This window comes from Rattus norvegicus, chromosome 13, assembly GCF_021556685.1.
Source record: "Rattus norvegicus strain SHRSP/BbbUtx chromosome 13, alternate assembly SHRSP_T2T, whole genome shotgun sequence".
NCBI lineage: Eukaryota > Metazoa > Chordata > Mammalia > Rodentia > Muridae > Rattus > Rattus norvegicus.
In genome coordinates this window covers 66,121,689-66,136,707 of record NC_141546.1, presented here as the reverse complement: position 1 = coordinate 66,136,707, position 15,019 = coordinate 66,121,689, and the positions used below count along the sequence as shown (strand labels likewise).

At 41.8% G+C, this 15,019-nt stretch overlaps 1 protein-coding gene across 4 annotated transcripts in view; it reads left to right on the top strand.

The window, feature by feature from the left end:
• Positions 1-9,753, top strand: part of Rnf2 (ring finger protein 2) — a 33,116-nt gene extending 23,363 nt beyond the window's left edge. For 3 of the 4 annotated variants that reach the window (XM_087580812.1, XM_087580813.1, XM_087580811.1), the window contains 6 exons: positions 211-299; positions 2,464-2,624; positions 3,259-3,474; positions 6,230-6,502; positions 7,404-7,575; positions 7,796-8,863. In XM_087580812.1, the coding sequence (XP_087436938.1) occupies positions 213-299; positions 2,464-2,624; positions 3,259-3,474; positions 6,230-6,502; positions 7,404-7,575; positions 7,796-7,897 (1,011 nt within the window). In that variant the 5' untranslated portion in view covers positions 211-212 and the 3' untranslated portion in view covers positions 7,898-8,863. Of the gene's footprint in view, positions 1-210; positions 300-2,463; positions 2,625-3,258; positions 3,475-6,229; positions 6,503-7,403; positions 7,576-7,795 lie in introns of all 4 variants that reach the window. The other variant, NM_001401380.1, reaches the window with a different exon arrangement.
• The last annotated feature ends 5,266 nt before the right edge of the window (positions 9,754-15,019 follow it).

Here is a 15,019-nt window from a genome sequence, read left to right as displayed (position 1 = left end):
GACAGAAACAGTCCCTTCGTAGACTTAGGTAATGTCAGAGAAAAATCTTGCTCTTTCCCGAATGTTCTCAGATGTTGAAGCCTGGAGGGTGTATTTTAAAGTATCGCTTTCTAAGGTATAATGTTTGGATACCAGTTTGGGGAATACATAGATTTCGAGCATAGCACTTCCTTTTCAAATACTAAAACTTCATCTTGATTTTATTCCTAGAGATGTCTCAGGCTGTGCAGACAAATGGAACTCAACCATTAAGCAAGACATGGGAGCTCAGTTTGTACGAATTACAACGGACACCTCAGGTAACACACACTGCTGTATGGAAATAGGGAAATTAATTAGGGAAATAGGTCTATGTAAAGTAGGAAGACCTAAAGAGAACTTAGCAGTAATAATAAACTTACATAACAACATCTGCATCATGTTTGGCTGACATTTCATTGAACAAAGCTATATTTTCTGTTTAATTCCATAAAAACATCTAATCCCCCCACCCGAGTCCTCCAACCCAGGGCCTTGCACTTGCGCTCCACCATGGAGCTAAATCCCCAACCCCAGCATCTACATAAGTTTTTTTTTTTAAGATTTATTTATTTTATGCATGTGAGTACACTGTAGTTGTCTTCAGAAACACCAGAAGAGGGCATCAGATCCCATTACAGATGGTTGTGAGCCACCATGTGGTTACTGGGAATTGAACTCAGAACCTCTGGAAGAGCAGACGGTGCTCTTAACCTCTGAGCCATCTCTCCAGCTCTTGAGTTTTGTGTGTTTTTTTTTTAAAGACAGCATCTAAGTTTTAATAGTTTAAAATATACCATTTAAAAATCACCTTTGAATCTCAAAAAGTAGTTCTACAGAGAGGTATTACAAACTCATAGGTCCATACCAGCCTCTGTTAGGCATCAGGGAAACAATACTGAATAAACCTAGTGTGACCTTACCTTGCAAAATATTTATAGACCAAACAACTCAATATTCATAAGATGACATGTATGAGAAACTGAATGAAGGGAAAGCCTCCTTTGCAGTAATAAATGCGGGGCCAGTGGGGCAGGGGCTGGGCGGACAAGCACTGTCATGAGAAGGTGGACTGAGAATCGAGGGGTGGGAGGCTCGAGACAAGCATGCTCAGAGCTGTTCATTGTATGTTTTCCCTTGGATTGGACATGCAGAGGTGCCAGCAGGAGTCTGAAAAGTAGGTGAACTATTGGGGATTATTAGTACTTTTTAAACTGGGTATGAGAACTAGGGGAGATGGATAAAGTCTGATTTCATCCAAAGGCTTTCACATTTAGAAATTGGATAAGTAACCTTAGTTACTTAGAAGCATATATTTTGGGGCTGGGGATGTAGCTCAGTGGTAGAGCGCTTGCCTAGCAAGCGCAAGGCCCTGGGTTCGGTCCCCAGCTCCGAAAAAAAGAAAAAAAAAAAAAAAAGAAATATAGAAGCATATATTTGCTTGACCACTTTTTTTTTTTAAATAAAACTTCTCTTTAGAATTAGACTTTTTGAGGTTCAACGGTGGTTTTTAAATGATATATTTTAAACTATTAAAGCTTAGTTGTTGGGCTGGAGGGATGGCTCAGTGATTAAGAGCACTGACTGCTCTTCCAAAGGTCCTGAGTTCAATTCCCAGCAACCACATGGTGGCTCACAACCATCTGTAATGGGATCTGATGCCCTCTTCTGGTGTGTCTGAAGACAGTGACAGTGTACTCATATACATAAAATAAATCTTTAAAAAAAAATAAAATAAAGCTTAGTTGTTTAGATGGAATTAAACAATTTTGAGACAGTCTCATTTCCCAGGGTGTCCTCAGACTGACTTTGTTGCAGAAGACAACCTCGAACCTTTTGATCATCGTGCCTCTGCCTCCCAAGTGCTCACATTACAGCTGTGTTCCTGCATTTCACTTCTGTTTCTGTTATAAAATACCCTGACCAGAAGCTTATAATTCAGGTTGCAGTCCTTAGTAGTCCTGGTCATAGTGATTAGCTGTGTGACTTGATTTTATTAAATACTGTTTTCTTCCAAGATGCAGAGTTAGGAATGCTTCCATCTTGAAAATTAAAAACATTTTCTATAAGTTAAGTAACTCATGGTATTCCTCAAAATGTATTATAATTCTGGGCTTGTAACACAATTAATAAAAGTGACTGTCTAGCATCCAAAAGTCATGGATCAGTCCCAGCACTACATAAACTAGGCAGGCTAATTTCCTCTAACCCTCTCCTACACTCCCCCTCCCCCTTGCACAGAGACACCTTTTAGCATTAAGAGCGTTTAAGAAATGCAGGTTCTTCAAAAAGAAATATTTTAGCTAGGACAAAATCAACTGTATTTAAGTTGGTTGTGAGCTGAACTTGGTGCAGACTTGGGTGATGTTCGTGTTTATGATCTTCAGTACTTGGGTATGTTTGAGTTTGTCAATAATAAAAAGATTTAATATTACCCTTTTACAGGAGGCAATAACAGATGGCTTGGAAATCGTGGTTTCACCTAGAAGTCTTCACAGTGAGTTGATGTGCCCAATTTGTTTGGATATGTTGAAGAACACCATGACCACAAAGGAGTGCTTACATCGCTTTTGTGCGGATTGCATTATCACGGCCCTCAGAAGTGGGTACGTTGGAGTGAGTTCTTACTGGAGCCATGTGCTGTAGCACAGCAGTGCTTTCTGGGGCTTGAGAAAGAAGTTGCCTATAAGTATTTGAAAACTGGAACCCTTCCTAAAGAGTGTAGAGTCTAGGTTTTGATTATTAGAGGGTTCCCTTCTCTCTTTGTTTTAAGACAGGTTCTTTCTTTCTTTTTTTTTTTTTTTCTTTTTTCTTTTTTTCGGAGCTGGGGACCAAACCCAGGGCCTTGCGCTTACTAGGCAAGCACTCTACCACTGAGCTAAGTCCCCAACCCTGGCAGATTCTTTCTTCCATTGTGCCCAGGCTAGTCTGGAACTCGCCGTGTGGTTCACACTTGCCTTGAGTTTCCATTGCAGTCTCCTACTTCAGCCTTCCAGGTGCTGAGCCGCCAAGCACTGTTCTCAGGCATCTGTCTCCCCCTCCCTCCTCGCCCCTGCCCCAAGTGGTATCAGCTAAGTTTCAGAAGTCATGATTGACTTGTTTATTTGATTTTCAAGGAGAGTTTAGGTAACCATTTTACATTTTTGTGATAGTAAAAATAACTATAAATTAGATGTTTTTGTTTTTAGCACAACAATAGTGTCATGTTTACATTTTCTTCTCTGTCTCTTTTTTTTTTAGCAACAAAGAATGCCCTACCTGTCGGAAAAAACTGGTTTCTAAAAGATCACTAAGGCCAGATCCAAATTTTGATGCACTCATCAGCAAGATTTATCCGAGCCGTGATGAGTATGAAGCTCATCAAGAGAGAGTATTAGCTAGGATCAACAAGCACAACAATCAGCAGGCCCTCAGCCACAGCATTGAGGAGGGGCTGAAGATACAGGCCATGAACAGGTACGTGGGGCAGAGGTGGACTGACAGTACGTATCAGGTAATGGGCTCACTTTTTTCTAAGATGAAACTCAGTGACAAAATAGTTATACATATTTCCAGAGTATTGCATTTAAATACTAGAATCTTGGGCTTTTGAGATCACTGAATCTCCATGGAAGCAGAGAACCAACTTGTAAAAGTTATCCTTTGACTTGTATACGTGTGCCCGCACTCAGATATACATCACACACATGCATACACGTACCAATATTGATGAGTAAAAAACAATCCTCTGTGCATCTTCTGCATAGAATAAATATAAGTGGAGTGTTGCCAGCCTCATTACTTGTCCAACTTTCAGTATACTAGCTGGTCTACAGATGGTGCTATCTAACTTCAGGCCTTACCTACCACCCGTGCATATCTAAGCTAGACTGCTGAATTCTAGACTGAATTTATTTCCTCTTCAATAGTTCAGAGAGTCTTCTTTATATTTGAGACAATGTCTCACTATGTAGTCTTGGCTTACCTCAGACTTGCTCTGTAAGCCAGGCTAGTTTTGAATACACAGGGATTGCCTTGCTCCTCCTGACCTCTGAATGTTGGGACTAAAGGTGTGTATAGCTGGCCTCTCTTGGATAGTTAAAACATGTTTCAGAAGTAGTATATCAGTGTGAAGACTTTATCAGAACCAGGCTTACTGCTGCTGTTCTATTTTCCTGCTTTTATCTCCCAGTCTAGTCAGTTTTCAGGGATAATTTTCCAAATAAGAGATGCTAGTAAAAGGCCCATTGATTTAAATGGCTGTAGATCAATAGCAGACTCAATAGCAGGAGATCTCGAAAAGGTTTTTTTTCTCAGGGCTTCAGTCTCATAACAGAGGAAGTAGTTGGAGCCTTCACATACAGGTTTTTTTTTTTTTAATTAACTTGAGTATTTCTTGTATACATTTCGAGTGTTATTCCCTTTCCCGGTATCCGGGCAAACATCCCCCTCCCCCCTCACATACAGTTTTTAATTCTAAGTGATTGTGAAGTCCAGTGGTCAAAACCCCCTGTGCTGTAATTTAAAGATGAGTCCCATTTGTGAATGACAACTGTATTTCTGAAAGTGAGGCACAGTGCTAAGTGTCGAGTACACTTCTTAGAGGCCAGCACAATCCTGAGTTGTAAGGACATAGTAGTTGTTTGTGTCAGTCTCATGAGGTGCAGGTACCCTTGGGAAGTGCTTCTGTAGATAGTCTGGTTTTCTCTGACCCGCGTATGAAGATTGGAGGACAGCTTGTGGGCACCGGTTCTTTGCTTCCATCAGGGGGATCCTGGGAATGGAGCCCAGATTGTGAGGTGACGACAAGCACCCTTATCTGCTGCCATCTCAGTGGCCTGGTCTGTGTGACAGGCTCATGGCTGGGAAGCACACTGTAGCTTCTGTGCCGCTCCTCAGCTTAGTTCTGTCCCAGATGATGCTCCTGTAATGCAGTCCTTTTACCTTCTTGAGCCTGTCGTTATCTTAGCCCTCCATTCCTAGCCCTCCTGCCTACTCTGCGTCCACTGCACGTACATTCTGATGTGTGTGTCCCCCAGCTTTGGGGTCTAGATTCCACTTGGACTTTTTCAAATGCTTCCATATAGATGTTTTACGTGCTTTGGCTAAGGATTTATTCGTCCCCCTCCCCATCTCTGTTCTTTCATGAGGTAGGATCTTCTCATATAGTCCTGTCTGCCTAGAACTCACTGGATAGTATAGGCTGGCTTTAAGTGTGTAGTAACCCTCTTCCCTCAGTTTCCAAGTCCTGAGATTATAAGAGTGAACCACCACAAATTTTTTAATTTATTGCTCTTCATATACTAATTTTAAAATATTGCCCAGGACAGGCATCCTGTTTAGATGCGACTTCCTGTCTCTGAACATCATTCTTTAAATGCTGCCATTATAACATGTCATGTTAGCTTTGGCTCCACATGGTTCGTTGTTGCCATTGAATTAGTCTTTTGGTTTTTCCTTCATGTGGGCTTTTCTATGTTTTAAAACTATAGTAAACATCTAACAAAGTATGTTAACTATGTAAATAGTAATAGAGTTTATTTAGCTTATTTTTTAATAGTTCCAGAATTTTTTTTCATTTTGTAAAACAGGAACTCCTATGTGTTATATAGTGGTGATGTACTCACTCTGCCTGGCTCCTAACTTACCTGCTAGTTGATGCCTCATAGACATGAGATCACATAATATTCTTCTAGTCGTTATTTGTTGAATAATAATTACTGACTGAATACTTTTTTAGCTTTAATTTTGAGACTGTAACCCTGGCTATCCTGGAACTTGCTCTTGTAGATCAGACTTGCCTTTATCTTGCAGAAGTTGGCTGTTTCTGGCTCCCGAGGAGCCGTCTAGATCTCTGAGGGTCATTTGGGAAATGATGACAATGTATTTCACCAAATTTGCTCATCAATTTTTCTCTTGTACTTTTTTTTTTTTTTTAATTTTAGAATTCTAAAGTTCGGGGCTGGAGAGATGGGTCAGTGGTTAAGAGCATTGGCTGCTCTTCCAGAGGTCCTGAGTTCAATTCCCAGCAACCACATGGTGGCTCACAACTGTGTGTGTGTAACTCTATTCTCAGGGAATCCAGCACTGTCTTCTGGTCTCTGCAGGCACTACACACATGTGCGCTACAAACACAAACACCCATGCACATACAATTAAAATAACAGTTAAAACAAGCCCGAAGCCCTAAAGATCACAATGTAAGCTTTATTCCTTTCCCCATCTTAACTAGATTACAGCGAGGCAAAAAGCAGCAGATTGAAAATGGCAGCGGAGCAGAAGATAATGGTGACAGTTCCCATTGCAGTAATGCGTCCACACACAGCAATCAGGAAGCCGGCCCCAGTAACAAACGGACCAAGACCTCAGATGACTCTGGGCTTGAACTCGACAACAACAATGCAGCAGTGGCAATCGATCCAGTGATGGATGGTGCCAGTGAGATTGAGTTGGTATTCAGGCCCCACCCAACTCTTATGGAGAAGGACGACAGCGCACAGACCAGGTCAGTGTGGGAGCTGTTCCAGATCTCCTGGTTTCACAAGGTTACTATAACAGAACGGCTTGTGTGAGAAGTGAATTCATTATGTGGCAACCTAGTTTAGAGTCCAATCTGACTATACTCCTGCCTGGATTGCTTGTTTGCTTCTCCCTCCCTTCCACCCTCCCTCTTTGTATTCTTCACAAAGGAACAAATCTCGTAGGCGATGAAAAACTTAATCCAGAAGATGCTCTGACTTGCATACTTGGCCAGGGTGAGCTAGTGCCTGCTAGCGAGTGCAGCTAAGCATCACACACTTGTTGAATGAGGAATTGAGTAGTCTCCCTTGCTTACAAAAATCCCAGTCGGTACTTTTTCGAAGTCAGAAATGTTAATTCCTCTTCCTCTTCCTCTTCCTCCTCCTTTTCCTTTTTTTTTTTTTTTTTTTTTTTTTTTTGCTTTTCAAGATTGGTTTCTCTGTGAGGCTCTGTCAATCATGGAACTCACTCTATAGACCAGGTTGGCATTGAACTCAGAGATCCACTGCCTCTGTCTCTCCAGTACAGGGATTAAAGGCATGAGCCACCATGCCCAGCAGAAAAGTTAATTCTTAAGACAAACAATTTACTCTTATTAATATTCTTTTTGCAGCCAACAAATGTTAGTAATTAAGGTTGGAAGGTTTGCTTGGTTTTGTTTGTTTTTTAAGTACGTTGTGTGTTGATTTGATTTTTGTTGCTGTGTACCGTGTGTTAAAGAAGGTAAAGGTAGTGAGCTTTCATGACCCGTCTGCATACTACAGAGCAGTTGCTTTCTATTTATTTTCAATAATTGGAACATAGATGTTTTACATAGCTTTTTGGCTTCATGATTTAGGAACTTTAATATACTCTACAAATTAAATGTTTGATGTTTTATTTTTTAGATACATAAAGACTTCAGGCAATGCCACTGTTGATCACTTATCCAAGTACCTGGCCGTGAGGTTAGCTTTAGAAGAGCTTCGAAGCAAAGGAGAGTCAAACCAGATGAACCTGGATACAGCCAGTGAAAAGCAGTACACCATTTACATAGCTACAGCCAGTGGCCAGTTCACTGTGAGTATTTGTCAGTGACTGCTGAGCGGCTTGACCAAGTGGTGTGGTGGGGTCTGTCCGGAGAGGAACCCTGAGGCCCTCAGAAAAGCAGCCATTAAGGACTTGGCGCTGCCCTTTGTTGTGCTGTGCACAGGATCCTGTGGCCTTCTGTGTATCGTTAGTGTGTTACTGAGCACCATGCATTTCCATAATCTTGCCCCCCCCCCTCTCTCTGTTTTAGGTTTTAAATGGCTCGTTTTCTTTGGAGTTGGTCAGTGAGAAGTACTGGAAAGTGAACAAGCCCATGGAGCTTTACTATGCACCCACCAAGGAGCACAAGTGAGCCTTAAGCACCAATTCCGAGACTGCACTTTTTATAGTCTATTCCTTTAATATTAAAGACGTACCATCGTTACTTTTATGGACAGATCTGGGATATGTTCAGTTTTCTTTCTGAGCCAGACTTGTTTACACTATTAGATTAATGTCTCCTTAATTTAAAGACAGTACTTTTTGGAAGGGACTCTAGTTACTCAGTACTCCGCACTCTCTTAACCGTGTACCTAAGTTATATGCTTATAGAAAATAAACGTGGCTCCTTTAGGGAGGACACCTCGACCTAGGAGGTTTTCACAGTTCTGTATTCTTTGCTTTTTCCTTCCAGTTTTTGATCTTTAAGACAGGGTCTCATTTTAAAGCCCTGGCTAGCCTGGACCTTACTGAGCAGCACAGGCTGGCCTTCACTGTGCAGTCATACTCCTGCCCAAGTACTGGGAGTCTACGTGGCTTACAGTTCAGTTGGCCATCAGCCATCTTCCCCCTTTCAAAAGGTTTTAGCTTAAAGAATGTTAGACAATATGTATTCTGACTTTTTTCCCTTGGAGTCTTGTATATTTATAGTTTTCTATACAAACTGTAGTATCTTCATGAAGACCAAGGCTCAAATTTACTGTGCTTAAAACAATTCTCATAGGATTATTATTTTCATGGTATTTTCTTACATAATATCTCATTTAAAAGGAAGTTCTTTATGAACTTGGTGTCCATTGTCATGCAATGTTTTGTTTTTGTCATGTGTTTTCACTGTAAGTTTAGAATTTCTGGTCATTGGGGAAGAGTTGAACAAAGTTCTTTGAGAACATGGTTCATTTACAGATTTCACTGAAGAAAGAAAAGTTTAAGTTGGTGAAAATATATGTATTCCTCTGTACATTTGAGAGTTCTTTTTTTCTGTATTTTACTGTTCCTTTATGTGTATTTGATGCTTTTCTCTATTAAAGTACCAGATTATGGAGCATTTTGCACGTTAGCCTTGATGAAAAGAAGGTCTGTTCAAAGCTTCCCTCACTTTTCTTATTAATTCAAGAATAACATGACACAGAGTTAAAAATGGAAAAGAAAGGCTTTGTTTGAAGAGTTCTTTACATTTTGAGCTGCCATGTGTTTATAAAGTTAGTGCTCTGCTGATTACACTCTGTAGAAGCAGGGTAATGGAGTGTGAACATTGCGTTGACATATAATGAGACAATTCTGTAGAAGAATGCCAGCCAGTTGGGTAGCCATTCACGTGTCCTTAGTTTTGTACTGAGAAAGTGTAGATAGTCTGGGAACCACAGTCCTGATGCTACATATGTCTCCAAGTTTACATTCTCACAGTATTTACAACGACACGTTTGCATTGGAAATTTAACCCAAAGGGGTTTTGATAGAAGGGAGAGACTTCCAATACCATTGTAACTAAGGTGTCAGTCATTTTAGCTATTTCTCTGTCCATTTAGACAGATTGGGGCCAGCTTGATGCTTTTATCTTGAGCCAACTATGAAAACTTAAAGGCTTACTCAATTTTTTACCATTTTATTGAAAATGTTTGAAATCTGTTTTTACAATTTTTTGGGTAATCTGTGCCATAAGATTTGAAAACCACCAAAAATTATACAAACTTTTATATCCAGTTCCTTTTCTGGGGTAACGTTAAGTTGTATAGATTACTAATGCATGTTTGCTGAATATAACTCTTTGTTTTGTGATGTGATTGCTTAGATTTTATTGGTGACATTAGATTAGTAGTTGTATTAAATAATTAAATTCTTGTGGTTATTGATTGAAATTTTATCAAAGCAGAAAGTTATTTGTGACTATACATATGTTTTTATCTGTCTATGGGAGTACATAAACTTTGCATCGTTTAGTTGAAGTTATTAGATGTGTACTCCTTTGCCAAATATATAGGTAATTGGTAGAACATGAATGCAGTGTGTGTTTGTGTGTGTGTGTGTGTGTGTGTGTGTGTGTGTGTGTGTGTGTGTGTGTGAGAGAGAGAGAGAGAGAGAGAGAGAGAGAGAGATATGTTGGGGGGTTAAGGGTGGTAGCTAGATTTGGAAGAGGAATGTTGATAGCAGAAGAAATACTGTTACCTGTTGGTCTGTGTTTCCAACTCACCACTGGAATGCCGGATTGCTGACATGTCACCTAGATGCAAAACCTGGGCATGTTAGGCTGGATTTCTTCCTGCCCAATGTCTCAGGGAAGGTGAAACATGGTCTAGGATAGGATAAGGGTGCCCCAACCTATGTTTCTCCCGGTGAAAACAGCGGGACTGGAATGAGTGTTGTAGTTCTCAAACTCGTATGTACCCAGGCACCATTTTGAGGAACGGGGGCCGCAGTGAGCCCTGGTCAGGGGTGGAATCCAGGTTGGCACCAAGTGAGTGCCAGAAGTACTGAGGGGCTGGAAGAGGGACCTTCTACTGGAGACTTAGGTGCTGCTCTGTATGACAAAGGCCTCCACCTGTGGCTGTCCTTGTTTGTCCAAACATGGTGGGTGTAGATGCTCAATTTATTCTCCTGCCTCAGTCTCCTGAGTCATGGGATGCTAAGAGCAGACCACAGTACTCACTTTAACATGTCCCCTGACCCGCACGCACCCATGGGGTGGGATTGAGTGGCGGTTTGCATGTACGTCTACATATATGATAGAATTATCTGTTTTCAACACTTCCTAAACAAACTACCTACTAAGTACTCAGTCCACATAGTTCCCTTTTTTTTTTTTTTTTCCCCTTTGGAGCTGGGGACCGAACCCAGGGCCTTGCGCTTGCTAGGCAAGCGCTCTACCACTGAGCTAAATCCCCAACCCCAGTCCACATAGTTCCTCTGCCCATCTCTCCATCACTTCTTCCACTGAGCCTTCTCTTTGTTTGGGTATTTTTGTTTTTAAGAAAGGGTTTCTCTGTAGCCCTAGATGTCCTGGACTGTCTCAAACTCTCAGTCACCTGCCTCTGCATCCCTAGTGCTGGGATTTAAAGGCATGTTCCACTACACCTGGCTTCGAGTTGCAGTTTTTATACAACTAAAACCATCTCTTTAGGGCTGACATCACCTACAGTCACTGGGCTCTCCATAAACATTTAGTCAAGAAAATGCTCTCCAAACACACCGACAGGCCACTATGGAGTTGGGTTCTCAGTTGAGGTCCCCACTTTCCCGGTGGCTCCAGTTTGCATCATGTTAACAAAAGGTATTGCACACTGTGTGTATGTGAGCGGACACTCAGGTCTGTGTCTGTGTGCGAAGGCCACAGGTGCCTAGGGAGGAAGGTTCAGGAATGTCTTCTAAGACCTAGAATTAACCAAAGGCTCCTGACAATTTTAAGAACATAAGTGGTCTCCCAGAGATAGCTATGAAAACCAACTGCTCTATTTGAGCAGAATCTGCCCAGATGTAACTGACCGATACACTAGGCAGACAGACTTCTGTCGTCCTTTACAACAAATGCATACTTTACAAAATTAATTCAGTGAAAACAGGAAACTATGGAGAATGAATTCTGATAGCCAAAGTTGTCACTGTAGAATGTTTTTGAGACAGGACTTCAGGTAGCCCAGCCTGGTCACTATGAAGTGACCTTGAACTATTGAATCTCCCATTTTTACCTTCCGAGTACTGAATTACAAACCTGTACCACCATCACACCCAGTTTTATGCTGGCTGTGAATTGAATTCCTAGCTAAAAGTCCAGATGACAACATTTTGTTTGTATGTATGTATGTAAGTATGTATGTATGTGTATCAAAGGATATAGATAGAGAAACATCTATGAGGAATACAGATGCTGAACTTGTATTCAGCTTTTGCAGACCTTCCCAAATAGCAGAGACACTGGTTAAGTCATGAAAATACAGAGAACTGACTTGCCAAATAGGAAATTACCAATAGACAGGAAAATCCTGAGAAGCTTTGGTTGAAAAATATGAGGACCAGGGTAAGAAGTTGGCTCAGTGTTAAGAGAGGTTACTGTTTTGTGCAGAACCCTGGTTTTGTTCACAGTAGCTGCATCGAGACAGCTCACCACTGTCTTAACTCCAATTGTAAGGGATCTGAGGTCTTCTAGTCTTCCGAGGGATAATAGTAGGCACTTGAACTCACATAGAACATATAACTCATACAGGTCCACACTTAAGGGGTTGGGCAGGGAGAACCAGTGACTCTAGGCCGTTAATCCCAGTAATCAGGAGAGAGAAGCAGATAACTTCAAGTTCTAGGCCTGGCATACATAACAAGTTCTAGGGCACCCAGAGCTATGTAATGAGACCCTGTGTAGAAACGAGGTTTGGGAATCACAAAGCACTCAGACACTGATCTCAGTCAAGCAGGGGTAGTTTATGGATTGCATGCCCTAAGAGTTTAGGTGTGCTACCAAACTTCAACCCAAGGTAGTTCAGGGATGAAGCCCAGACTTGGGAGCAGAGACTACAACCACAAATGTGACCCAGGGCCAGGTAATAAACGCAAACCCTCCAGTGAGTTCATGTGCAGGAGTGCGAAGCGCTGCCCAGTGCTGACTCGAGCTCTTTTGGCTAGGTGGACAGAACAGTTATAACACCTTTATCCTGATAGTCCCTAAGTGGAGTTTACGGTGTGGAATCTCTTAGGATTAGCAAACCTCAGAACATAAGATAGGTGGTCAGCATGACTCTGCTCTGAGCCAAGCTATTTTTCCATGTCAGTAACAGTACGAAATGACTGGTAGGCATGGTAGGGTACAGCTATGCTGAGGGAGCAGCCTTAAATTACTAGGATTAATAGTGAATTTGAAGACAGGCAAATTGAAAATGCCACTCAGGGGTTGGGGATTTAGCTCAGCGGTAGAGTGCTTGCCTAGCACGCGCAAGGCCCTGGGTTCGGTCCCCAGCTCCGGAAAAAAAAAAGAAAAAGAAAATGCCACTCAATCACAAACCATAGAAAACTAAATGACTTAGCCAGGTGTGGCGGTGTATGCCTTTAAACCCCAGCAGTCAGGAAGCAGAGGCAGACAGGTCTCTGAGTTCAAGGCCAGCCTGGTGTACAGACTGAGTTCCTGGACAGCCAGGGCTACATGGAGAGACCGTGTCTCAATATGTAAGGTTGCTATTGGTGAGCTAAAACAGAATGTGAGTTCAAAAATGGGGAGGAAATATTTGGAGAATTCACTTCCAGAAACTTTAAGATTGGACAGAAAAAACAATAAAAACCACAACTTTCACATTCACACTGAATTAGTAGGCTGTACCCTCACGCACTTGCTACCTGTAAGAGAAAAGGTATCTACATTTGAGGACTCCAGCAGTCTCCCATTATACCATGGGTGTGGAGAGGTAGTGAATGGCATTTTAAAGGCTAAACAGAAAAATAAGAAAAAAATGTTATGCCTAAAATTATTCTACCAAAAGTGAAACTCGGCCGTCCTCATGGTAGGCCAGATTGTATAATGTAAAGACAATTGTAACAAAATACAATAGAACAAGCCAGGTGGCCTAAACCATAGACTTGTGTTTTTCAGTTCGAAGGTCAATCTTAAGATCAAGTAGACAGCAATGTGTAGATCTGAAAACCATAGAAATATCCTCACCTTGAGCACCAAGATACACAGACTAACCACATTAAAGATTCCTTACATGACCTCAAAGTTCCTCACATGGAGCACCAAACTGTGGTTGATTTGAGCATATTAACAATAAGCTGTTATCAATGTGAGGAATTAAGGAAACAGAGCACTGTCTTAGACCCTGTTCTATTACTGTGAGGAGAGACTGGGTCTCCCAGCTCTTGTTGGGAGCAGAGACTTCGAACAGGGTTTGGAAGTGAGTAAACCACACCAGGACCACAATCAGTAGTAGGCAGATCAACTTAGGGTGATTGAAGGCTTATGATGTTTTGGGGACTGAGGTTAGGGACATTGGAAATAGACGAAGGTCATTGGCTGGGGGATTAGGATCCCTGGAATACTTCATTAACATAGGGAATCATTTCAGGAATCTCAGGGGCTGGCTGAACTGGTTTTGTCAGGAGGAAAGAAATTGTTTTCTGTGATCTAATGGCAGCTACATGACATTCCTCAGGTAGAGGTGTGTATGGGGTCTTAGAATTTTCCAGACAAGTTCAGAGGAAAAACCTGCTATTGAAAGAATCCATAGTGCACCCAGACAAGAGGCTATCCCATCATGGTGAACTTTGGCCTTAATTAGTGGAGTTTTCCAGCGGGACACCATGACCAAGGCAACTAAAGAGAAAACATTTCATTGAGGACTTGTTTGAGGCTTAGTCCCTTATGGTAGGAAGCATGGCGGCAGGCTTGGCGCTGGAGAAATGGTTGAGAGCTATATACTGATCCACAGGCAAAAAGAAGCCAGGGTTAGGAAACCTCAAAGCCTACCCTAGTGACACACCTACTCCAAGGAGTGCATCCTAATCCTATCAAATGGTCCATCCCCTGGTGACGAAGCTTTCAAATATGTGGGCCTGTGGAAGCCATTCCTAGTGAAACCCCTACAAACACCTAACCCTTGGTACCATGTAACCAAGAGCAATTCTGGAAATGTATTTTCTCCTTGGATCTCCCTGCCTTCCACTGTTCCCTGTCTGTTGCTTGAGCCTGAATCTGCTTGCAAGAATGTATCTGTATCTGTCCCGTCTTGGAGTGTGTCCATGTATTTGCTTATCCTTAACAGAAGTTTTTGCTCTTTCACTGAATGGCAGAGAAAGCATCCCATGAGGCAGGAATAGTATACTTTACAGAAATGTTTTAACAAGGGGTTAAGTCAGATTCTAACTAACCCCGACTAAGATAATAAACAGTACTACAAACAACATTATCAAGTTATATCCATGTTGTTTCAACATCTATGATAGGGTTGAAGAGACTTTGTGGTTAAGAGCACTGGTTGCTCTTGTAAAGGATTCCCAGCACCCACATGATGGCTTACGACCATCTGTGATTCTAGTTCCAGGAAATCAAAGGCCCTCTTTCGACTTCCCTGAGCACCAGGCATGTATACACGTAGCGAAAACAAGTCAACATGATGGATATTCATTTATAACACTGCCCTCAGGAGGGTGGGTGAGACGGCTCAGTGGTGGAGAGCCTTTGGCTTTGCACAGGACTTTGGGTTCCAGCATCCGGGTGATGGCTCAACAACTCCAGTTCCAG